General features: G+C 57.2%; 1 protein-coding gene across 2 annotated transcripts in view; it reads right to left on the reverse strand.

Annotated features, from left to right (window-relative positions):
* ADAMTS7 (ADAM metallopeptidase with thrombospondin type 1 motif 7) overlaps window positions 1-25,605 on the reverse strand; it is a 46,533-nt gene that overhangs the window by 13,733 nt on the left and 7,195 nt on the right. For both annotated transcript variants that reach the window (XM_058542193.1, XM_058542192.1), the window contains exons 2-13: window positions 24,200-24,555; window positions 21,995-22,160; window positions 20,707-20,903; window positions 15,131-15,214; window positions 14,655-14,779; window positions 13,668-13,817; window positions 12,186-12,329; window positions 3,543-3,687; window positions 2,904-2,996; window positions 2,360-2,505; window positions 790-959; window positions 351-484 (exon numbers count right to left, since the gene is read on the reverse strand). In XM_058542193.1, the coding sequence (XP_058398176.1) occupies window positions 351-484; window positions 790-959; window positions 2,360-2,505; window positions 2,904-2,996; window positions 3,543-3,687; window positions 12,186-12,329; window positions 13,668-13,817; window positions 14,655-14,779; window positions 15,131-15,214; window positions 20,707-20,903; window positions 21,995-22,160; window positions 24,200-24,555 (1,910 nt within the window). The remainder of the gene's footprint in view (window positions 1-350; window positions 485-789; window positions 960-2,359; window positions 2,506-2,903; window positions 2,997-3,542; window positions 3,688-12,185; window positions 12,330-13,667; window positions 13,818-14,654; window positions 14,780-15,130; window positions 15,215-20,706; window positions 20,904-21,994; window positions 22,161-24,199; window positions 24,556-25,605) is intronic.

The raw sequence follows: 25,605 nt of genomic DNA on the forward strand, positions 1-25,605 counted from the left end.
AATGGGAGAGGAAACCACTGCCTGGGGTTATCCAACCAGCAGGAGGTCGAGCCACCGCCTGGGCTCTGGTTTCCTGGCTGGGGCTGTGCCGGCGGCGCAGGCGCGTGAGTGCAGAAGCCGGCAGGGATGAGGTGGGAAGGCCGTGGTGCAGAGGCAGGAGCTGGGGGTGTGAGGACGGACTGTGAGGGCTCCAGTGTCAGGAGGAGTGGCGGGGGCTGTGCTGAGAGGTGACAGGAGACTATCGAAAGGCTCCACTAGCCAAGCTGGGAAGTCCAATGGTCCAGCCTGGGGAGGGAGGCCAGAGGAGGCCAGGAGGACCCAGAGGAGGACCGCCAGGGGGTGAGGCGCACCTTGCAGATGCCGTTGATGCAGAGGTCACGGCTGGCCTGGCCCTGGTAGCAGGGGGTGCCATCCACCACTGCGTCCCGCAGCTTCTCGGCAAAGTACTCGTTGGAGGGCCGGCAGTGCAGCTCACAGGGGTTCACTGGGGGCCCAAGAGGAGGAGCCATGAGGGACAGCCAGGGCCGGACTCCCAGAAGCCCCGGGGAAGACTGCCTCCACGACGCACGTCAGTGGCAGGCTGGAGGTTCCCAAGCAACACCAACATGCTGGCGGCTCCGGCTGGGCTGGCGCTGTCTGCAAGGCTGCAGACTGGGAGCTGGGAGGACAGTGCGGAGCAGCCCAGGGCTGGGGTGGGGACCGGGCCTCCTGCCCATACCACTGGGTAACCTGGGCCCTCAGATCGCCACCCTGCTGGGCCTCAGTGTCCCTGTGGGCGGCAGGACTCACCATCATTGACCACAGGCAACCATGTGTGCAGCTGACCCTTGTAGAGCATGGCGTCAAAGTGGCTGCACTGGACGTGGCGGAAGGAGGGGCGGCCGGCGGGGCAGGCGTGCAGGTTGCAGAGGCGGAAGCGCTTCCGTTCGCCCACGCAGTATTTGCCCTTGTATTTGGGCCTGTGTGGAGAGCCAGGGTGGGGGGGAGCGAGTGCACAGTGAGCTCCTACTGTGTACCTGGATCCAGGAGAGGGCCCTCGGCATGAGCAGCTCCTCCTGCACCCCTAACACCCAGAGATTCCCGCTGCCCACCTTCTGGCCCAGACACTCTCTGCCTGTTTGTAAGAATCTAAGGGAAGGTGGCAGCAGGAAGCCTGGGCTCTGCTGCCAACCTGCTGTGTGACCTTGGGCAAGTCTTCAGCCCTCTCTGGGCCTGTTTCCTCATTTACGCCTCAGTCTTCTCTCTATAACATGGGGTTGGGGCTACCTCTGCAGAGAGCTGTTGAGAGGCTGGGACAAGCTGCCGACGTGACCAGCACTGGCTAGAGTGGCTGCTCTGAGTCTCCAGCCCATGAGACCCAGTGTCCTGATGAGCCCATGTGTTGGCAGACTTGCTCCTGGTGGCAGCACCCCAGGCCAGGTCAAAAGGAAGCCCCCTGGGGCCTAACCTGGCCAACAGGTCTGCCCCTGAGCACAACACCTGAACCCCACCCCCACCTGGGTCAGGGTAGGTACTACCCCCAACCCAGCTCAGACCTGGAGGCCAGGAGGCGGGGAGGGTACAGGCCCTTTGCCAAGCACAGGGCCCTAGATGGGGCTGGCTCTGAATCCTGTGGCTGCCCTGGGGCAGCGTAGTGCAGAGGGCTCATCCGAAGGAGCCAGCAGCCCCTCAGTCTATGGTACTGCTGGCCCCTACATCTCCCTGAACCTTTACATCATCGCTCTTAGATGGGGAAACTGAGGCCCAGAGAGATGAAGTCACTCACCCCAGGTCACCCAGCCACCACTTCCATGCTGACCAATTCTCCTAGCTGTCTCCAACCTCATCTCTGACCCATGTGTACCTCTGCTGCCACTAAGTGGCTCCTATTTACTGAGCGCTTACTACCCACGAGTCGCAGGGTCACATGCTTTACCTGTGTTAACCCTGACAACAATTCTACCAGGTGGGCACTGTTGTTACCCTGTCAGTTTCTCAGGAAACTGAGGGTAGAGAAGGCCCTGGCATGAGAATTGGAGAGAGGACTTGATCCCCGATCCACCTTGAGTCAAGGGTCTAAGCTCTTAGCCGCTGCCTCCTCCTGCCCCCTCCAGCCAGCTGTTGCTCTGCTGTGTGGCCTCCGATGAGTCCCTCCAGTCTCTGGGCCTCAGTGGTCCCCCCAGCAGCAGGGACCCTGGCAGCCTCCAGGATACTCCCTAGAGTCACCCGAGGTGACTCTGGACACTCCAGGCTTGGTCTCTATGGGGATACTCCTGAGAAGAGCAGGCTGGGACAGAGCCAGGCTCCCCGCAATCAGCTGACTCTGCTCAAGGCCCGCGATCCCACCTGCTCCAGGCACCCCAGGCCAGCCCACACTCACGCAGGCTGCGTGCACTGCCGCTCAGCGTTCTGCACGCCCACACCACAGCTCCTCGAGCAGACGGACCAGGCGCTCCAGCCGGACCAGCCACCATCCACAGCCTCGGGCCGGAAGCCCACAGGAACGCACTCCCCATTCAGACACCACTGCCAAGATAGATGAAGGTTAGTAAAGCAACCCTACCCCAAGCCTATCAGTCATCCTCACTCTAGTGAGAACAAGGTGGGTGGGGGGCCTGGAAAAGCACAGAGGGGAAGGATTGAAGGAGTAGGGGAGGCCCCCTTCTGGTCACTCAAGACCCAGGCCCCATAGTGGAGCTGAGCCCACGTGCTGACTCTCTGAGCTGAAGACACCTTGGAGAATCACCGAATCAAGCCTGCCCCAGTGCCTCCATTCTGCAGATGGGGACCTGGGCCAGAGAGGGCTGGGGGTCTGCTAAGAGCCTAAGCAAGTCAGTGAGCCAAGACTGACCCGAGAGCATGGACACAGCAGGATGTCTGGACTCCCGCCACCCCCTCCACAGCTGGACTGGGGAACACCCTACCTTGCTCTCCCCACACCTGGTACCATCCACGGCTGCATCCAGCTTGGAGTGACAGGTGGTCCCCACGGAGCACCAGAGTGTGTGGCAGACATTCTGCAAGGAAGAGGGCACGGACCATACTCTTACCCCCTCCCCAGTGCCACTGCCCACGCTGTCCCCTCATGACCCCCAAGAGTCCCCTGGGCACCCCTCCATGGGACTGGCACATGGTGGGGGTCTGCAGATGGGACCCCCAGAGGTCCCCTCTTGCCTTCTCTGGACCATGTGGTGTTGTGGGGGCCCTGAGGCTCGGATTTCCTGCTCAGAGCAGTCTCCAGCCCGCACACACCTCTCCCAGCCCCAGCCCACTCGTCTGGAAAGGCCCCTGTTGGAAGCCGCAGGGTCTCCATAACATGCCTGTGGCCATTACTTCGGATGATCATCCCTAGGACCCTACCGCATAGACTTTATTTTACCTCTTATAATCCAGCTCCAGGAGGTGAGGGGCTTGCCCAAAGCCCCACAGTTGTAAATGGTCCACCCAGAATTCAGACCTGGGTCTGTGGCCGCCCAACCCGAGTCCTCTCCCACAGGCCCGGCGGGATGTGCAGGCTGGTGAAGGCAGCCCCTGGCCCCCTGCCCACACACGCCCAGACTCACATCCATGTCGTCGCAGAAGGCAGAGTAGGCCCCGTACTGGAGGCGGCACTGGTGGCTCACGTCATAGAGGACGCCGGGCGGCACTGAGGGGAAGTCGATGACATCCTTGGCAGGAGCGTCATCCAGACACAGGCCCCACCCACGGCTGCAGAGATGGGACAGGAGGATGGGATGAAGGGCCACCTGTCCCCTGGGGCAAGGGGAGAGCCCGAGAGACCCATCAGGGAGGCCTTGGCGGGGCCGGGAGGGCAGGGGAAATGGGAAGGGGCATAAAGCCCTAAGCTTGTAGGAAAACTCCAGCCTCTCTGCTCACCTCGGCCTATCCTCTGACCCAGCCTAGCATTCGAGGCCCTCCTGGCCTCTCCCTTTCTCTCCTGGGCACTCCAGCCAGCTAAATGACTCATCCCCACTCCCCGATGCCAGGCCTTTGCACAAGCTCCTCTCCTCCACTCACAATGCTCTCCCCACTCCTCTACTGGTGAAGTCTCTGTCCTCAAGATCCAGCCCAAAGGCCCTTCCTGCTGAAGCCTCCTGGACTGCCAAGTCTCCACATGGCCCTGCTCTGACGTCCATCGGCCTCCAGCCCTCCGGCCAGGCCCTGGGCCATCTCAGACAGGATCTGGAGAGCATCACATCACAGCTGGTACTACACCAGGCCTCTGATGGCCCTGCCCCGGGCTGAGCCCTAGGGTCATGTGTGGGAGGACCAAGGCCTGAAAGCTGCCCCCTGCTGGGCTGCCAAACTGGGAGAGAGCCCCGGGGGGCAGCCCTGCCCACCTCGGTCATTGCCTTGTTTACGCCTGCCTTCCCTGGCAGCAGAAAGGGAACCAGCACAAACTCCTGCTGCTGGTGTCCAGCGTGAAGATAAGGCTGCCCAGACCCTATACCACCAGGCAGGGAGCTAGGAGGGAGAAGGGCCCTGCTGAGGGTGTCCCAGGCCCAGCTCAGGCCCGCCTCTGCCACGCGTCATTCTGTGGGCCCCTTGCCCACAGCTATTGCCTCTGGGGGTCAGTGACCATTCTGCTGCCCTTGCCAGCCCTGGGCCAGCACCCATGCAGCAACCCTTAGAAGCACCAGCGCCCTAGCAGGCTGACCAGCCCGCCCCAGGGCTCACTGCTGTCCTGGAGGAATCGGAGGAGGGTCCGGGGCCTCCCTGGGGGCAGCAGTGGCTGGGGAGCACTGAGCCGTGCAGAGAACCAGGATTGGGGGCAATGGGTAGGGTCAGCCCAGGCAGCAAGGACTTAGGCAGAGGCAGCAGAGGAAGGCAGGATCTGTGGGACGTGGGGCCCTGACCGGGCAGGGTAGAGGGAGGCAGAAACTCTCCAGTTTTCCAGTCTGGGAGGTTTAAGGGCAGCTGGTGCCAGGCTGGGCCAGGATGAGCAGAGGGGCCTGGTTAGGATCACAGGAGGCACAGCAAAGCAGGGTGGAGGTGATGGCTGCCGGGGTCTGGCGGGGAGGGGAGGAGGAGACACACCACGGGCCGTGGACAGGCCAGGAGAAGATGCAGGGGTCAAGAGGCAGGCCAATGGGTAGGCCAGTGTGGGGAGAGGCTGGAGGGGTCAGCGGCCGGGATCCTGGGGTCCAGATTTCAGAGGCAGAGGTCTGGGAGCTGTGAGACCCAGGGTGGGGTGGGTGGTCTGTGAGGTCGCCTAAGTCCCCTGGTTGATGGCAGGCCCCAGGTTCCACCCCAGGCTGCCAAGAACAAAGCCTCAGTGACCAGACCCCTGCTGACGACCCTGGGGATCCCCCCAGAATCACCTGGACCAGCTGTGCTAGCTGGAAATGGACCCTGTAAAAACGGTGTCAGCAAGTGAGCCGCCACTGGACCCAGCCCTCTGCCCTGGACGACCACGGGCCAGGCTGGCCCCGGGTGCTTGGCGGGCACCTTCTCGTTTGCCCCTCACAACACCTTGGACAGAAGACTCTACCACCACCCTCTCCTTACACAAACAGGGCCCAGGGCAGGGTGTCACTGGCCCCGGGTCACACGGGAGGGCAGTGATGGGCAGGATCTGATACCAGGCCCAGGCTGCCAAGTGCCCACACGTGTCCACTTGCTGGGCTGTCCCCAGCGCGGGCTCCACCCGTCCGACTGTGAGCCTGGCCTCAAACACTTCACCCCAAATATAAGTTTAAAACCACGGCAGCTGAGGCCTGCCAGGGAGAAAGGAGTTTTCTGATTGCTGGCCTCAGCCTGGGGCCTCCCTGGCCCTGCACCCGCGCAGAGCGTCAGCTGGAGGACGGGGCAGAGGGTGGGGGTCAGCCTGGCCCTGGGGCTCCTTCTTCGCTTCTGGCAGGCCGCAACTCAAGATGTGGCCTGGGGGCTTGTCCACCCCCTGACTCAGATCCCGCGCCTCTGACGCAGGGTCTGACGTGCCTCAGCCCCACACAGACAGGTCCCGGGCCACAACCAGCCCTTCAGTTTCCTGGCTGGGACCCAGTGCTGACTTGCCAAGTGTCAGCTCCTGTGGGCCTGCTGCTGGGCAGCCAGAGCAACAGCGACCTACTGAGTCCACCTATATGTGCGTGAGAGGCTGTGGCGTGGGGGCTCTCACAGGACCCACTGCCAGAATCAGGGCCACACTCAGGCCCAGGTGCTGACTGGGGAGTCAGAAACCCAAGTTCTACTCTCTGCCCAGCTACAGGTGCTGTGTGGCCTTGGGCCATCCCTCACCCTCTCTGGGCCTTCATGTTCTCATCTACCAGAGGCTGAGGTGGCCTGTGTGATCCCAAGCTACAGAGGTATAAATAGCAGCATCTACTTGGGAAAAGTCACACGGGTGGCCAGCAGCCGGCCCTTCCTTCCTCTGGTCGGCTCACCGCCAGGCTCCTCATGCTGCCGAAACACACCCAATCCCCAAGTCTGTCAGCCCTTCCCCTCGGGGGCCCTCCTCACGCTAGTTACAGCAGGGCTGGGTGGCCCTACGTGGGGTCAGAGCCGACAGCGGCGGGTGGCTGCTGTCAGAAGCCTCGCTCCCAACTCAAGGACAGCAAAGAGCTGCCACCACCTGTGGAGAGACCTGAGTGCCCTCTCCCCCGCCACCCCTGGGTCCTGGTCATGGAGTCACTGTGAAGTGAAGGGAAGGACCCAGCACACGATCAGGCCTGCCTCTCTCCCTGCAGAAGCCCTGGCTTCCAGGGCATGAGCAGCAGGGCCTCCCCCTCCCCACCTCTCGCGCCAAGTAGTGGCTTATGAAATGCTGTTTCCTGACGGACCTCTCCACAGAGTCCCCGAAAGCAGCTCTCAGCTCAGAGAGGCTCTTAGAGTTCGTCAGGTCAACCCTCGTGGACTCAATGCCCATGGGCTCCAGAAACTTTCCTCCAGCCCCACCACCACCTCCTGAAGATTCTCCAGTCCACCCCCCGCTCCCCACCTCAGCATCTGACCACACCCGGCCCTCCATCTGGAGCATCTTTCTTCCTCAGGATGCCCCTAATTAGTCTCAGCTCCGAGATTCCTCCTCAGAGACGACATCCCTGACCCCAGGACGGGTTGGCGCCCCCTCCAGATTCCTATAAACCCAAGTGCTGTCTGTCACAGTGCTAATCACCCCACAGTGTCACATGTCTATCCCCCCACATGGTGGGGGCCTTGAGGACAGGCACCTCATCTGTCTCCTTTACCACTGAACCCCAAGCACAGGGCACGTTAGTGTTTGTTGCCACAGCAAGAGTGTGAGTCTGAGACCCAATGGGGTTCACTCACGACTGGGTCCATGTGGCCCATTAAACGTCTATTTGCAGGGGGCCGAAGAGCGCTGGGTCCAGTGGGGATAGTGGGTGGTCTGTGAGTGCTTCTGAGCCTGCCCCAAGCTCCAGGAACACTGTCTGACCCCACATTTGCACCTTCTATGACCTTGTTCATTCTGTCCCCACCCATTTGGGTGGGGCGGGTCTCCTGTCTCCCAGCCCACTCCCAGCAAGGAGATGGAGGGCGGAGGGACTGGAGGACAGGCTGGTACCATGCTCCTCGAATGAGCACCCCTCTCCGTCCACCTGTCCTGGGCCTTGTGATCCCCTCCTGCCTGGCCCTCCAGGATGGAGAGGTGAGAGGGGATGCTGACCTTGGGGATATGAAGTTCTCTTCCCTCCCAAGCACCCCTGCATTGGCGAGGCACGGATCTCCCTATCTTTCTGCCTCCGTCCAGCTTTTCTCAGTGCCAAGGCTCTGGGAGGCCCTGACTAGCTCCAGCTCTCACCCTTTCCTCCTACTCTCGCCCCAGGCCCTGAGCCAAGTCCCTCACGCATTCCAGCAGCTGAATGAAGACAGAGACTCATCTGTCTGTCTGTCTGTCCTGGGGCCAGGGTGCTGGGCAGCACCCTGGGTGGGGGCAGCTGGGAACAAGCCCTGAGGGTGTTGCAGGGGCGGCTACTGTTCTGATTTTCCAGTCACTCTCTCATTCTCTGCCCCCATCTGGGGAGGGACACACCCTTGAGACTGTTTTCAGCCCTGATCTCCACGGCCAGGCCACCTCCCTGATTCAGGTCCTCATCATTTAGCACTCAGCAGCAGTGATAACCGTTACCACGAACTGAATGCTACCCACACGGTCGGCGCTGCACTCCACACGTCACATGCTCGTCCTTTAATCCTCACAGCAACCACGAGGCAGTCCCATCATCGTCCCCAGTTTCTGAGGCTGCGGGGCTAATGTAACTTGTCTGCCAACACGGGTAGAAGCCTGGGCCAGAGCCCAGGTTCTTAACCATCAAACTCAACTCTTCCCTGCTTCTAATCTTTCCCCCACCGTGGTAATCCCTCTTCCATTGAGGCCAGAGTCCTTGCTCTCACGTCCATAAGAAACCTGGTTACGTCCCTATGTAAAAAAACCCCAGTGAGGGGGTTTCTAGTAAGGGGACTTCTAGAAAAAAATGGCACATTGAGCAGACAGATTTATCTCCACTCTCTTCCAGAACCCCACTCTGATGAGCATAAGGGAATAAACAAGGCATAAATCCACCAGGACAAAGGGCAAGGGAGAGGTGATGACGGCAGATGAAAGATGTCAGCAAAATTCTGGAAGCTGGAAAGCAGATGGTCAAGTAGCAGCTGACGTGGTGCAGCGGCGGAAGCTGAGAGCGGAGTCCAGCAGGGAGAAACCACCCAGAGGCAGACCCTGGGAGAGCTCAGGAATTAAAGTCCCAGAGACCCCTGGAGGCCAGGGCGCCAACAGGACTGAGGGCAAGAGCCTGGCTGAAAGTCTGTAAGAAGCCATCAGGCCTAGATCCCCTCCCCAACCCTGCATGGCCAGGCGATGGGCACCTCCCCACCTGGGTCGGGGCCGGGGTCACTCTCTGCAGAGGATGAACCAGGGGATCTTGCCCAGCTGAAGGCCTGAGGCAGAGGGACCTACAGAGAAAGGGGACAAGTGAAAGTCTACACAAGAAAGGCTGAGCACCCGCCAAGCCCCTTCCCCATTTGATGCCAGAATGCTGTAGCCAGACTTACATCCTCCCAGGAAAAGACCAGAGCATTCCTCTCTGGGAAACTGAACCACTCAGAAAAGTGACCCCAGAAACTGCCGTGTGAAGATCTCCCAAAGAAACAGCCCTGTCCTGACCAGTCCCTCAGCAGTGACTAAGAAAAGTCTGGCCAGGCCACACACCTCCCAGTCGGGATCCCAGTGCCCCCTTCCATGTAGCAAATACAGCCAAGCCATTTTAGGAAAACCTTTAATATGAAAGGAAGATGTAAAAAAATAACTCAAAGGCAAGAAAGACATTGCAGGGAGCAAAAGAAAAAAATAAAATCCATATAGGCAATAATCTCAGAAAGGTAAGAGAAGATACTGTACTCGTCAAACAAGAACAGGATAATAAAAAGGAGTATTTAGTGAATAAGAAAGTTCAGGAAATTAAAAGTACAATAGAAAAAAATTAAAAATTTAATAGAAGATAAAGGTATTTCCTCCAGAAAATAGAAAGAGATTTAAAAAAAGTAAAAGATTAAAAAATAAGGAAGCATCAGAACAGCTGAATATTAAGGGTTCCAGAAGGAGAAAATAGAAGAGAGATGATTATCAAATAAATAATACAAGAACATTTCCAAGAACTGAAAGATATGAGTTTTTAGATTAAAAGGGTCCACCAAGTACCCCTCAAAATGAAAATAGACCAAGGCACATAATTGTGCAAGTTCAAATCACCAAAAAAAGAAAGAGAGAGAGAGAGAAAGAGCGAGTGAGTGAGAGAGAATATCCTAAGAGACAGACAGAAAATTCTAAAAGCCTCCAGACTTTTTAAAAGGTCAGACACAAAGGCTTGGGAATCAGACTGATATGAGACTTCTGAACAGCAAAGGTAGAAGCTAGAAGACAACGGAAAAATGCCTTCGAAATTCTGGGAGAGAATGACTTTTAACCTAGAAGTTGATATCAAATCAAACTGTCAATCAGGTGTGAGGGAAGAATAAAGACACTTTCAGGCAAGCACACCTTCTACCTCCATGTACCCATTCTCAGAAAGCCACTTGAGGATGTGCCCCACCAGAAGAAGTAAACCCCTCTAAAAAAGGTAGCCTGGGATCCAGGAAAGAGGAAGACCCTGCACGACAATTTCAGGGCAGACCTAGAAAGCATGCAGTCTAGACCGGAGCAGGAGGACAGAAGGAAGTTGGCAGGAAGGTCCAGGAAAGAAGGGAACTGTCAGATGAGGATATGACAGGGATTACCTTCCAGAAAACTAGATTAAGAGACATTTTACAGAACTGTTGGAGGACATGGAAGACTCAGAGAAGCAAAGGAAAACAAGCAAATAAAACAGTTGTTCTTAAAAAGAGAATGTCATCTTGTTCCAACACTTGGTTCAGCAGTATTTACACAAACATAATAATGAAAATACTGAATATGGACTTAAAATGTGTTAACACGATATTGGAATCAGGGGAAATATGTGTAGGAAGTGACACGAAGGGGCTAAATCCCAACCTTCCATTGTACAAATCAACAGATAATATGTGAACTGAAAACTCAAGAAATAGCAGTCTAGGAAAGATTTTCAGAAATGTGCAAGTAAATAATGTAAGACAAAGCTGAAAAGAGTTAAAGTTGAAAGTGGTTGCCCAGAGAAAAGGAATGGAGGGTGGAGAGGAGTGGGGCAGGTGACTTAAAGCTCAGCTTTGCCATCTTGAATGCTTAGTACCTTTGAACTCGTGTTTTTGTTCGTCTTTTTTTTTTTTTTTGGTGAAGAAGATCAGCCCTGAGCTAACATCCATGCTAATCCTCCTCTTTTTGCTGAGGAAGACCGGCTCTGAGCTAACATCTGTTGCCAATCCTCCTCCTTTTTTTGTCCCTCTAAAGCCCCAGTAGATAGTTGTATGTCATAGTTGCACATCCTTCTAGTTGCTGTATGCGGGACGCAGCCTCAGCATGGCCAGAGAAGCAGTGCGTCAGTGCGTGCCCAGGATCCGAACCCGAGCCACCAGTAGCAGAGCGCGCGCACTTAACCACTAAGCCACGGGGCCGGCCCCTGAACTCGTGTTTTGTAAGCAAATCTGAGGGAACAAAGCAGCATGTGCGTGAGCAGGGGAGGTACACAATGTCTGTGTCCACCGATCCTTGCCACCTCACGAGCACAGAATCCCAGTGGACCCACAATGTGTGGGAGCTCAGTGAGATTCTAGGCAAGTAGAGGATAAGCGTGTTATGTCTACACTGAGTAGACATAACTGACGGCCCCAGAGGCCACACTTTCCATTTGACCCAGAACTTGCTTCAAACGCGGAAAGAAGGCCATGACGTTTTAGGAAACACGAACGACCAAGGAGCCCTATCATCCTTTGTTATTTGTGTGCCCTCCCTGTATCAGCCAACCACTGCGTTGAAAATAGGGGACAGAAGGAAAGGGAAAGTGGGGCAGCCATACGTCCTTTCCCTTTCAGTCTTTGCTCACTCATCAGTGAGCAGAAGGTGGAGAGTGCATGTCGCATGTGCACCTATTAAGAAGTAAAATAAAACCAGTCGAGTTAGTTTTGTACAGCCTTTCCACTGTTGCAGTAAATATGAGCTATGAGAAATGAACTGGGTCATTCTGGTGATTCTACATAGGAGGTCAAGGCTCCTACATTTGCATTTAAAACTGCCATGGCACAAAATAAAGATGAAGGGTAAAATTTATGCTAATAATTTAAGTTTTTAAATTTTTCTTTACTTAGAACATTAAACAGCAAATAGAAAACACCATAACAAATGAAGAGAACGGGAAAGAAAGGAAAAGCTTTCTATTTCGGTACCGTTAACGGCGCTTCTTTCCCCACCTTTCACTGGACCCGCCAGCGGTGTGGCCAGCTCTGCACCTCCTCCGGCCTCATTTCCTATCTTTGGCTCCCGGAGCCTCACTCAATATCCTGTCTTCCCTGAAACCGGATTCCACTCCTTCATGCCGCGGGGCCTTTGCTAACACTTCCTCTACCAGAACACCACTGCTCTCTCTACTGTACATCTGTGAACTCCTGCTCCTCCTCCAAGATGTAGCTCAGGTGGCCCTTGCAGGAAGACATTGAGGACCCCGCCCCCCTCTTTATCTGGGGCCCCTCTGTGCTTCCCTCCACCCTGGCACCGCAGTGCATCTCCCCATTAAACCCTGAGCTCTGGGTCACGGACAAGGCCTGGGTGCTGGGGGAGGCACGGGGGGGGGGGGGCTTACTCGAGGAACCTGGTGATGTACTCGCGGCTGCAGCGGGACCAGGTGAGGGGGGCGGCGTCGTACAGGAGCTGTGGAGACATGATGAAAGGCCGTTTCCCAACAGGCTCACAGTCATTGCCGCTTCCGTCATGCTGAATGCCAAAACTGTGTGAGAGCACAGGCCCCAGGGGCGGGTGAGCCAGCAGGAAGCCGCTGGCCAGCCCCTCCCCCGGAGGTCTGCAAGGTGCCAAATCCTGGCTCCCAGGGCTGGCTCTGCCACCAAACTGCTATGTGGCCTTGGGAAAATCACATAGCCTCTCTGAGCCTGTCTCCTTAATCTAAAACGTGGATGTGATAGCTAGTATCCCACGAGGTCCTCCTCCAGATGCACCAGCCTGAGCCCGAAATGAGCGCCAGGGACCCAGAGCAGGCCTGTCCTGCGCTGAGTTGGCCAACAATGGCAAGCCAGGTGGCATAGATGGGGGCCCACTGTGGCCTCTGCAACCTCACTGACACCAAGAACAGTCTGACAGAGGGCCTCCCACCCCCCAGGTCCTTGTCCCAAGCCTGTGCACTGCAGTTAAGGGAGTCTGCACTGCTGTATCTCAGAAAAGGTCTGGAGAGACCATCCTTGGGAAGGATACGAGAAAAACTATATTTGTTGAGCACTTACTCTGTGCCAGGCACCATGCAAAGCACTTTCAGAAACACTATCTCCCGCAGCCCTTGAACTGCCCAGTGAGGCATTATTACTCCAGGAGAGGCTCAGAGAGGCTAAGGAACTCACCGAGGTAACACAGTCAGGAAATGGCAGATTTGGGGCAGAGTGCTCTTTCTACCTCCACGGCTAGCTTCAATGCCCTGCATGCATGGCCGTCACTCAGGGAACCCAGAACAATGACCCCAACACCTCTGACCAACAGAACTCTGTGAGCTTGCCCTTACTGGCTTCCGGACAGTCTGAGATGCTGCCATATTCACCAGCTAAACAGCCTGGCACAGATGGCTGGGGGCATGGGCCACGCTTGGTGTGGAAAGCCTCACGCAGAGGTGTCAGATGGAGGGAGCCTTGGACACCACTGAATCCAACCCCCTCCATCAATAGAGAGCACACAGAGGCCCAGAGAGGGCAGGGTACTTGCCTAGGGTCACAGAGCAATTAAGAATAGGGGTGTGGTGGGGACCAAGAGTGAAAAATACAAGCACTGAGGGCAACGGGGAGGGACAGCCAAAGACCTATGGTGACTTTCCAGCTCATCCCAACCCCACTTCAAATAAGACGCACTCTGGGCCAGACCCAGAGGTACCCCAGTGGGCCTCTCTCCTGTTTAACAAGGAAGCACCCTGGTTGTGGGGTGGGGACAGTGCAGGGAGAGCATGTGGCCAGGTCAAGTCAGCGCTCCCTCCCTTGGGATTTTGTGGGCCAGGGCTTGGCTGACTGGTACCCCCAGGTTGGGAGGTGAAGCTAGGTTCTTAGTGAGGCAGTGGGGGCAGGCGGGGTACCTGTGCCCGAGCTCATGGGCCACGGTGAAGGCCAGGGGCAGGCCTGTGTCCTCGCTGATGCTGCAGCTGCGGTGCGGCTGGCACATGCCTGCCACGTGGGACAGGCCCAGGGTCTCGCAGGGCTGGTTCATGGCTGCACACAGGTCCTTCCTGCACACACATAGAGAAGGGGCCATCAGGCTGACCTAGCCTGGTGCCAGGCCCACCTGAGCTGAGGGGACCAGGGAAGGACCCCTAATGGCCCTGAGGGAGTGGGGAGTGGGGATGCCCCTCCCACTGCTCCAAGACCAGCCCAGCAGCCACGTGGGAAGTAGATGCCCTCACTCACACAGGACACCTATTTAGGCCTGGGGAGCAGATCCACGCATAGACCATTTTGGTTACTGTCCCAGCAAGGGTGCTGACAGAAGCTGCCAGAGCCCAGCAGAGGGAAAATGACTCCAGCTGGAGTTCAACAATACCGTCTCCGAACAGATCAGTAGTTGTCAGAGGTCGGGCTACAGAAGAGTAGCACGAGAGAGCCTTCTAATGTCCCGTCTCTAGACTGTAGCAGTGGATACAGGAACTTACACATGTGATAGAACTGCAGGGAACTGAATACACACACACGCGCGCACGCATGTAAAACTGGTAAAATCTGAGTGACATCTGGGGACCGTGGCAGTGTCCATGTCCTGGCTGTGATCGCACTATAGTTAGGCCAGATGTCACCACTGGGAGAAACTAGATGACGGGTATGACATGTCTCTACATTATTTCTGACAACCGCATGAGAATCCCCGATTATTTCAATATAAAAAGATCTCCCCAGTGCCGACGGAATCCAGCCTTGGGCCAAAGGTGTGTAAACTTCCTCAAAATGAGGCTGCCTGAGACAGGGCTGTCTGCCCCGTTCCTGGGGCTTCTCCCTGAGGGTCAGGTAGCACCTCCCTCTGAAGCAGGCTCTCCTGGCCACAGCCTACCCCATCCCCCCGCAGCTGGTGGCACCTGGTGAGCAGGATGGCGGTGTCGTGGTGCAGCGGGTGGGCGTCCCCCTTCATGTTGATGCTTTTCTGCCACTTGCAGAAGCTCCTCAGGGTGTTGTCTGCGTGGTGTGTGATCTTTAGGTCCTCCTGGGGGCAGAGAGCAGCCACTCATGCCTCCCTCTGGGTTCCGAAGGGTTAGGCCCAATTCTCCTCCCCACAAAGGCGGGAGACAGAGGCAAAGGGGAGGAAGAGGGAGGGCAAGCTGCCAGCCTTGTGGCCCCAGTCCAGCCTCCAGGCTGACCACCCCTCCTGCAGGCACCTCTCGGGGAACCTGAGAAAGGGTTAGCCAGGGCCTGAGAGCGTGACAGATGACACTGCCTGGGCCAAGGAGACCCTCGCTGCACCCTCCCACACAGCAGAGCTCAGGTAACGGGGCAGAAGGGCTCTGGCAGCTGACGCCCATCCCAGGGGGCAGTGTGGGGCCACATGACCTCTCACCTCCTCATCTTCCAGCAGGACCAGGCGCACGATGGTGATGTGGATGGGGTTCCCGATGCTGGGGTCATGAAAAAGGCCAGCCACCTGCCCGAGAGACGGGGTTCAGGCTGTCACCCTGGATATAGGTTAGGGGCGGCCACTGTCCGCCTCTAACCCACCCTGAGGGAGGCACATCCACGTTTATACACAGGGGAGCTCACCCAGTACACGCAGGCTACACACATGGACAGTGCGTGCACATGCGTCCATACATGAAAGTGCCCACACCTCACACACACTTCCCCAACTCCGCCACGGCAGAACCTGGGGAGGACAACACGGCCTCCCAGGCTCCTCCCTGGCCCGGGCCGATCCTTAGCACCAGTTTGGGATCTACTTCCAAGTACCAACCCCAGCTCACACCTCCAAATGCTGGCTTCTTGGCCCATCTCAGGGCCCTAGTTTGCCTACTCTGCCCTCAGCTGGGACAGCCCTGCAGCCCCCTCCTGCCCAGGGAACACCTGGACCAGCATCCGAGGAGTGAGTCCTCCCGTGAGGTGTGAGACCCGCGTAGAGCCTGGGGGAGGGGTGGGGGTGGGCACAGGCCCATGGAGTCTCCCCACCGCCCTGCTGTCCCATCTTACCTGGAGCTGACAGCTACAGGGCCAAGGGGGCCCGTCTATCAGAGGCCCCCAAGGCTACACGAGGGGTTCTCCACTCAGCCCCTCAGAGTAGGCCACTCCCAAAGATGGAAGGTGCACGACAATGCCAGGAGATGGGCAGGGAAAGTTATCTGCTCTTTTAAAGCTCCCTCAGAACAAGAAAGAGGCCAGCCCACGACTGGGGACAGGTGTCAGGTTCCCGGTGGGTAGAGATGGCAGGACAGGCCAGTTGTGAGTTGGTTTCTAGCAATTCCACCAAGAAAAATAATACTCGAATAGGAAGGGACAAAACGTACACTGTTACGAGGGCACAAAAGCCTCTGATAATGAGGATGAACTACACTTTCAGAACCCAAGTCAGGAATGGTGAAGACAATGCCTCCGTCCACCCCTCACCCCCACCACCACCCCCTCCGCACAGGCCTCCACACACCGCCTTCCTCCTCACATCCAACCAATTGTGCCTCCGAAATGTTGCCTGAATCCATTTCTTCTCTCCATCTCCAACACCACGGCCCAGTTCAAGGCACCAGCACCTCATCTGGACAGCTGTCAAGGTCTCCTAATGGCTGTCCCCACACACTCTGGCCCTCCAGCCCACCTGCAGCCTAGCAGCTCAGTCATCTGTCGTTGAAATGCAAACCCAGGGCCGGCCCCGTGGCTTAGCGGTTAAGTGCGCGCGCTCCGCTGCTGGCGGCCCGGGTTCGGATCCTGGGCGCGCAGCGACGCACCGCTTCTCTGACCATGCTGAGGCCACGTCCCACATACAGCAACTAGAAGGATGTGCAACTATGACATACAATTATCTACTGGGGCTTTGGGGGAAAAAATAAATAAATAAATAAAATTATAAAAAGAAAAAAAAACAAAACAAAAAGAAATGCAAACCCAATCACCATGCCCTTGCTTAAGGCAGTAAGTAGCCCTTCACTGTCCACAAGGTAAGGACAAAAGTCCTGGCCTGGCCAACAGGCCTGTGTGGTCTGGCCCCTGCCCGCCTTTCTGGCCTCACTCCTTCCCACGTCCTCTCACTCCCTGGCTCCAACCACTCTGGTTTTCTCTTGGAATCCCATGATTCTTCCTACCCCAGGGCCTTTGCAGATACTATGCCCTCAGCCTGGAACACCTTCCCTCTCATCTTTCTCAAGTTATCTCCTACCCTCTCTCGAGCTCTCACCTTGGGAGCGTTTATTCTACTTGACACTCCCAAAGCATGATGAACTTATCCTTCCTAGTGTCTCCCCCTCCACTGCACCTTCACATTCATCAGTCTTCCCACATTATGTCTATCTTCCCCATAAGATCCACAGGCCCTGGGGCTGTGTCTGCGTGGGCTCCCCCTTACAGCCACAGTGATCTGTCTGGTACCTGGCACATTATGGGCACTCAAGAAATATTTGTTGAATGAATGAATGAATCTTGGATACTTGCTAAGTTATTTCTAATGCATTATCTCATTTTAAAGAAACAGTGGAAAATGAGAAAAGTAAGACAAAGTCAGATTGAAAGAATAAGTCTTTCCTAGACTACAGACAGGTGAACATGGCAGCAGCCCCCAGCACAGAAGCCCTGGAGGATGAGAAGCCCCTGCGGGTCTGCTAAGACCTGCCTCAACAACTGGCCCACCCCATATCCTGAGTTAGGGCTGGGGGCAGCTTCGTTCCCTCTGCATATGTAACACCTCTCACTGTCTCCCAAGAAGCACAGAGGCAAAAGAGGCGCTGGGAGACACTGGAGGAAGGCAGAGTCGTAACCGGTTGACCAACTCAACCAAGGAGTGCCTGTTAATGGCCTGAGGTCACTGTGGGGTGTTTCCACTGGATAAATGATGCCCAGGGAAGTCGAGCCCTGTCCTGGTGCAGGCCCAGAGACCAAGCCAGGGTGTGCAGTGTTTGTGAAAGATCTGGGGGTCACAGGTAACCACAAGCTCCCAATGAGTCAACAGTATGACTTGAGTCACTCAAAAAGGGCCTGTGACCGCAGAGAGCATGAACAGAATTGGGGGTGCAAAATGGAGTAGGCGGGGGGACCTGTCTCGCTATGCTTGCAGTAGGCCCACCTGAGCTCCCAGACTCAGATATGGGTCTGGCACCGAGGCAACACTGACAGTTTAGGGTCTGCAGAAGGCCCTAGTAGAGAGGAGCGAGGCTGTCCCAAAGGTGGCTGTGGGGTTGAAGGGCAGATGCTACAGCAGCCACGACAGCAGCAGCCAACACTGACTGAGCCTAACACACACCTCCTCATGCTGGGAGCTTTGCGTGCATTATCTCATTTCGTCTTGCTGCTTCCAGGGTAGGCGTAACTCCCCCCATTTCACAGATGAAGCAACTGAGGCTCCAAGAGAGTGTGAAGCGGGGATCAGAACCCAGGCCCGACTGCTTCAAAGCCCCTGCTCTTACTTCCTAAGTCTGGAGAACGCTGCCTGCCTACTCTCTTAGGGATTCTCAGCGCAAATCAGCTCCGAAGGCTGTGAAAAGTCTTGCAGCAAACAAGACGGTGTTACTTTTTTCAACTCTGTGTTGCCAAACTTCTTCAACAGTGACATATTTTTACACAGAACACTTATTAGCATCCCCTGGAACAAGTACTCCCTGGAATATTCTTTGGGAAATGCCACAGTGAGGCAGTATCCCGAGCGCAGGATCCTGTTCTTACACATCCGTCACCTTCCCCTTGGCACAGAGCTGGCACCCAGAGAGTCGGTGTTAGAGGAACAAACTTCTGCTCCAGAGGGAAGCGGGGGTTAAGTTCTCCCTGTCCCCACCACTCTGTTCCCCCATCCTTCTAGCCCACTCTGGCCATCATAGCTACCCAGCTGTCCCTCTCTGGGACAGGCTAAGGGGCACAGAGGACAGAGTGGGGCTTTGGAGGCAGACAGACCTAAGCTCCAGTCTCAGCTCTCACACTTACTAGCTCTGTGACCCTGAGCAAGTCCCTTGGCCTCTCAGAACCTTTGTTCCCTCAACTATAAAATGGGGGTGAGGCTTAGATGAGGCAGTGGGTGTGGAACACTGGACAACTAGGAGGTGTGCACAAGGCTCCAGCCCTTCTCAGAGGCTGGCTACACGCCATCCCTTGCCCCTGCCGAGTCCCGCAGCCTCCCCATGGTGTCTAGCATTGTCAGGCTCATAGGTGCCCCCACTCTGTCCTGGCCAATGCTGGACTTGCCAGCTCCGGAAAGCCTGATGTCATCCAGGGCAGGTGAATGCGACAGCCAGACCCCCTTCCTCCAAGAAGAGACTCACCAAGTGAATGTGCGGATCCTGCAAGCCTGGACAGGGAGGCAAGAAGGGGCCAGGCCCTGGGCCATATGCCTGACCCCTATCACCTATGGGATGTCACAGGGGAGCCTGTGGGGCTCAGTACCTGGCCCACTGGCAACACTCAGAAAAGGTGAGGGGAAATGAACCCAGTTAACTGTCGGTGGCTCCAGCCAAGCTCCTGGGCCTCTTTCAGGCTGAGCCCTGAAGGGTGAGAATAGGAAGGAGAGGACTCACAGCCTGGGAACCTGGCCCTGCCCATGCCCCAGCCCGAGGCCAGGCCCTGTTGCCCAGCAACAGTCCCCCTCGAACCCTGGCCTTTAGTGGTTCCCCTCGCTGGGCAGACAAAGCTAAACAGAGGTTTAGCTGGGCCTTAGAGGGCTCAAATGCCAGGCAGAGGCTGTGGCTTTTATTCCATAAGAAGCAAGGAGCCAACGAGGGTGGCCAAGCCAGGCGAGAACTGGCCCAGAGCCAAGCTTGCTGACGAGGACTGGAGCAGCGGGGCCTGACGGCCACGGACGGAGCGCCTGCCTTTCTCGGAGCCCAGGCTTCAAAGCTATCAAATGGGTGGCCAGACACTCGAAGATCTCAGAGGGCACTTCCTTCAGGGTTGCAGGAGGGGAGGGGCTGGCATGGGGGAAGCAGTGTATGGCCACTGGCCCTGATGCAACCCTCAGACATCATCCAGCTATAGAGCACACGCCCCACACCCTGCCCTAACCCTCCAGCCCAGGAGAGAAGCAGTGTTGTATGGTGGCCTGTCCACCTGGTGGCCTGCTAAGAATGCCCAGGGCAGAGATTTCCTCTCCTATGAAGTGGCAGGAAGCAGCTGGGCAGCCTGAGGCCTCCCACCCGCACACCCGGACGGTGGCAGGGAGGGTGTGGCTGGCACTGCAGTCAGCTCTGGGAGTCCCAGATCTAATCAGCCACAGTGCCCTAGGTGGGACCTAGGAGACCTGAGCTCCCGTCCAGCTCTGCCCTGCCTCTCTCTGTGGCCTGGGCAAGTCACTCACCCTCTCAGGGCCTAGTTATCTCAACTGCCACATGGGGTCAGGAGCAGTATGCCAACCCCATGAGGTCCTATTGTCGTCCCCAGTTCACAGGTGAGCAAGCTGAGGCTCGGAGAGGTAAAGTGGCTTGCCCAAGGTCACCAGCTAGTATCTGCAGAACTGAACAGATCCTTCTAACGCTGTGCTGCTGTCTCAGGCTGGGTCTGGTCTGATTGTGCATTTCTGTCCTCAGCACCCAGTACAGGTCCTGGCACAAAGGAGGGAGGGGTTTGTTCCGAGCGGTGTGAATGAACCAATCAGTCTATGAGCTCCCCCAGGCAGGCACAGGGTCCTGGCTGCCTCGGCCTCCTCCTTCCCCAGCTCTGGTCCTGGTAGCAGGCAGAGGCAGCCTCCCAAATGCCAGCTGAGCCAGTGAGATGGCATGACACCCAATGTGTCCTCACAGCAGCCCCAAAGGCCCCACCTCTGCCCTGACTCTCTCCTAGTGACTCCCTACAGGGCCCTCACCCCCTCCTGGACTCAAGAGCTTGAAGGCTGTTTCTTCTGCTTTGGGTGGTGAATGTGAGAGCCAGAGTATGCCCTACAAACACCCTTTGTACCCTGCCAACACCAACCCCTGAAGGCCCTCACCACCCACCGCTGCCCGCAGCCCGCAGCAGCCTCACCATGTTCATGATGGTCAGCACGTAGCTCTCGACATGCGGCTGCCCATGGTACTCCACCATTTTGGCATCAGCTACCACCAGGGTCTCCACCCACTTCTCTTTGCTGACTGAGCGCTGGTGTAGACGCCTTGGCCGCTGCCGCCGCCACTGCTGCCGCTGCTCCCAACGCTCCCGTCGGGGCTCCAGCTCCGGGGACGCTGTGGGCCCCAGATGGGGTGGGGGTTAGCTGCCAGTAGAATGGCCCAGGGCACACGCCTCAAGGGCCTCTCCTCAGCGAGCTCAGAGGCAAGAGGCCTGGACTCCCATTGTGGCTCTGCCCCAGACCTGTGCCATGGGGACCCTGACTGGTCACTTCCCTTCTCTTGCCCTGGGATCCCCGACTGTAAAGAGCCTCAGAGGGTGACCTCGGGGGGCCAATGAAATGGTGGATATGAACACAGTAAAGCACTGTGCCCATGTGAGGGTGACTCCCAGGCCCCTGTCTCCCAACTGCGGGGTTAGTGCATCCCAGCACCTGCAGACCCCACAGCCTAAGCCCCAGCCTGGGGAGCCTGGCCAGGACCCAGCCTGGCTGACCCCACTAGAGACCTGTTCCACTGCCCCAGGCTACCCCCAGATCAGAAGAGGAAGCACATCTATGAAGCTGCGGGAACCGAGGCCAAGAAGTACACCTCTGTGAATATCTGCTCCAGCAAAGACAGTCCCTGATCTGTGGGCAGCTTATGAGGTTGGAGTGTTGGCCGAGCAGTCCCCACACCCCAGCAGCCCTTAGTGGGCAGCTCCTTACCTGCACTGGCCAGCACTATAGCCACTCTGCAGAAGAGGTGCTGGTGCCACACTCTAGGTCCCCAATAATAGAGGTCAGTTATTGTGGGGTGGACTAGAGTGGGGAGGGGAGGGAGGCTCCTGGCTAGCTGCCCTGCAGGGGGTGGGCATGGCCCGGCCTTGCCTGGACAATCAAGGAAGAATGGTTGGCAGAGCTGGAGGTGCCAGAGACCATGAGTGGGTAGGGGGCAGGGAGAGGCCAATCTTTGAGTAGGGGAGGTAGGTGAGGCGGCAGCAAGAGGGGTTGGTGCAGGGGATCAGCTGGGGCAGGCCTGACAGGCAGAGACCTCAGGCCCACGGCACATTTGGGGGGCACAGGTTATGATGATGTGTCTGTCAGTCTATCTGTGTCCCTTTGGTCCAAGGGAAGCTGGGCATGGGGATGTTGAGTGAGGCTTCTAGAAAGGACCTCCATGTTCCCGGGCCCATCTCCTACCCCAGAGATGGCAGCAGAAGAACATACCTTGCACCCCACAGGTGCCTGTAGCCCTGGAGTCACCCGGCTCTGTTTGCCTCTCAGGGGCTTGGCGCTTGTATATCACGTGGGGCTGGGCGCGGCCGGGCTGGGCTGGGACGCCGTCCAGTGGCTCAATGAAGTAGTCCTCGTTGGAGAGCTGGAACACACCTTTCTGGGGAAGAGGCACCAGGGTCCCACAGGAAGGGCTGGCACTCGGCTGCTCTTCCCAGCCCACTCTGCTCCCACCACCCGTGACTGACCCCGGACGCACTGCACTTTCTCCCTCTGAGCCTGTGTTCACTCTGTACCCTCTGCCTGGAATGTCCTTCCCTGCCATTTCACACAGCCAAAAGCTTCCAGGCTGAGCTCAGAAGCCACCACTCCCAGGAAGCTGCTCCGCACACCCACTCTACCCCTCACCCCATTAGGAGCAAGAAATGGGTCTACGTCCAAATCTAACAAGATGGCGTCTTCCCCATAGTCCCAGACAGCTGTCCTGAGCCGGGCAGCCTGTGCCCAGGCCTCCAGGCCATATTGCATCTTCTTTGCATGCCAGCCATCTCCAGCCATTGTGTCCTCTCTCAGCTGGCCGTAGCATCTGACCTGCCCTCAGTCTCCCTGAGGTGATGAATCTCTCCAAAAGCAGCTCCATCCACATCCAAGCCACAGAGATGCCCACAGCCATCAGGACGTTCTTTTTTTTATACATAATTTTATTTATTTATCTTTTTTCCCCCAAAGCCCCAGTAGATAGTTGTATGTCATAGCTGCACATCCTTCTAGTTGCTGTATGGGGGACACGGCCTCAGCATGGCCGGAGAAGCGGTGTGTTGGTGCGCGCCTGGGATCCGAACCCGGGCCGCCAGCAGCGGAGCATGCACACTCAACCGCTAAGCCATGGGGCCGGCCCCATCAGGACATTCTTTACCCTGGTCCCAGGGCCTGCCAGACAAGGGAAGCCGGCAGGGATGCCTTGGGCATGTCTGCTGGCATTCAGAGAGGCCAGGGGAGGGAGTGGCCTTGGGAAGTATCTTTGAGCAGCCCACCACCCCCTGAGGAAGCTCAGGTCTCCAACCCAGAAGAAGGTTTTACCTCCCTGGACACCCCCATTGGCACCAAGTCTGCGCCTTGGGCCATGCAGGGCCAGAGAGCCTGGAGCTAGAAAGTATATCATCAGCTCTAGGGGCTGGAAAGCTGGGTTTGAAGACAGATTCCAGCACTGGATAACTGGGTGACCTTGGGCAACTTCCTCTGAGCCTGTTTCCTTATCTGTAAAATGGAATGACGCCCATATGCACAGCTGCTGCACAGGCTCAACGAGATCAACTGTACAGAGAGGGACACGTGCAGGCCATGTAAATGAGAGCCTCTGCTGGGCAGAAAGGCTCTCAGAGGCCCGGACGTCCTGCAGCCTGTGATGCGGGCTGTCGTGTTATTAGGCCCTGTCCTGCCACAGCCCTTGGCTTTTCCTGAGCAATCTGAGCTGAGGGCCCTCCTGGGAACAGCGGACGGCTGAGAGTGTGCACACATCCTCCCACTCCTCTCATACTCCACCCTCCAGAGCCGGGAAGGCAGGGCTGGTCACGTACAGAGAGCAGAAAGGGGCCCTATCCTGCCTGGACTGGGAGCTGCTCCAGCCCTGCACTCAAGCAATTGGCTGCAAGCAGTAGCCAGCATCCCTTCAACCCAGACAAAGCCGGGAGGCTGAGGCCTGCTCTCCAGGGAGGAAGGTAAAGGCAGGGCTGCCTGTCCTGGAGAAGAGCAGCCTAAAAGGCTGGCGGGGGGCGGGGGGGGGGGGGGGGGGGCGGTGGGCACGACGACACAAACACACGACAAAATTATAACTGACACTCCAAAGGGAGAGGCTCGGCTGCTTCCTGAGTTACTCGGTCTAGTGGTTCTCAAAGTGGGTCTCCAGACCTGCAGCTTCACCATTATCTGGGAAATTGTCAGACAGGCAAGTTTTGGGGCCCCACCCCGACCTACCCTATCAGACCTGTTTTAACAAAGGCCTGTGGGTGATTCTGGCTCACATTAACGTTTGAGAACCGCTCTCCTAGAGAACAACGAGGCCTGAGTTGTCACTCCCATTTCGCAGGCGTGAATACTGAGGCTTGGAGAGGAAAAGCGACTTGGCCAAAGCCGCCAGGCAAGTCCATGGGCAGGCTGGGCGCACCCGCACCCCAGCGGGCCACCCCGGCGCACACTCACCAGGCCGTCGCAGGCGCTGACGGCCGCCAGGCCGCCCTCCAGCTCGGGGTCCTGCACCTCGCCCAGCAGGTGGCAGGCGGGGGCGCGGGCCCGGATGTGCGCGCGGCCCAGGCCGCCGCGCCGCCGCGTCTCGCTCACGAAGCCAGGCGCCAGCAGGTGCGGGTTGGCGGTCAGGTTGAAGCGCAGCTCACGCCCGCGGTACTGCAGCTCGTAGAAGGCGGGCGCCGCGCGGCGCGCCGACACGTCCCGCTTGCGCAGCGCGCGCGGCCACAGCTCGTAGGACAGGAACGAGCCCCCCGCGTCCACGCGCACCGGGTGCACGATGTCCAGCGCCGCCCGGCCGTCGGCGGCGAGCCCTGCGGGGAGGAAAGCACGCGGGGCCGTGGGTCCGGGCGGGCTCCGGGTTCCGGCTGCTCGCCAGGGACCAGAGTGTGGAGCAGCCAACGGAGGGCAGAGGGCGGCTGAAGTCAGAGCGCGAGGATTCAAATCTTCACTGTGCCACCCACTACCTCTGCCATTTCACCTCTCCGTGCCTCGGTTTCCCCCTCTAGATTATTGCAATAACCTCTTAACAGGTCTTCCTGTTTCTACTCTTGCCCACCTCGGGTCCTCCTCCTCTAGTCTGCTTTCAACATGGCGGTCAAACCCATGGGATCATGGCCCTCCTCTGCTCAAAACCCTGCAGGGGCTCCCATCTCACCAGAGCAGAAGACCAAGTTCTGCCAATGGCCTGTGAGGCCCTGGGCAAGATGCCTGTCCAATCTCATCTCCGCTATACTTCCCGCCACTCGGCCCACTGGCCCCCTCAAGTCAGATATGCTCCTGCTTCAGGATTTTGCATTGCTCTTACCTCTATCTGGAGAACACTTCCCTCAGTTAGGCAAACGACGACACCTCTCACCTCCTTCAAGTCCTTGATCCTTTGTCTCCTCAGTGAGACCTTCCCTGACCACTTTATTTTAAAATTGCAACTCCTTGCCTCTCCTTATCCCCCTTCCCTTCTTTTTTTCCCCCCATAGCACTTCTGAACATTTTCATTCTTTTTTCTGTTTGTCTGTGTTCTCCCTCTGCTCCCAATGTAAACTCTAGGAGGGCAAGAATCTATCTAGTTTTTGTTTGTTGAAGGATTTTAAGTGCCAGAAAAGACGGTTTGTAACTTTGTAGTTTCTCAGTAACTGTTGAGTGAATCTGTAGAATGGGGATAACAACAGCTTACACTCTTGGCGCCTGGTGGGATCAAATGAACTGAGCTACTCCACGTATCACAGTGCCTGGCCCGCTGATCTGAACGTGATGGCAACTAGGATTATTATGACTATTATTAGCCTGATGGATTTTAAAAATGAGCTCTCAGGGGCCTGAGGGCTCTGCACATGTCTCCAGGCCTCCTGAGATGGGGAGATGGA

The sequence above is a fragment of the Diceros bicornis genome, chromosome 5 (genome assembly GCF_020826845.1).
Source record: "Diceros bicornis minor isolate mBicDic1 chromosome 5, mDicBic1.mat.cur, whole genome shotgun sequence".
Classification (NCBI taxonomy): domain Eukaryota; kingdom Metazoa; phylum Chordata; class Mammalia; order Perissodactyla; family Rhinocerotidae; genus Diceros; species Diceros bicornis.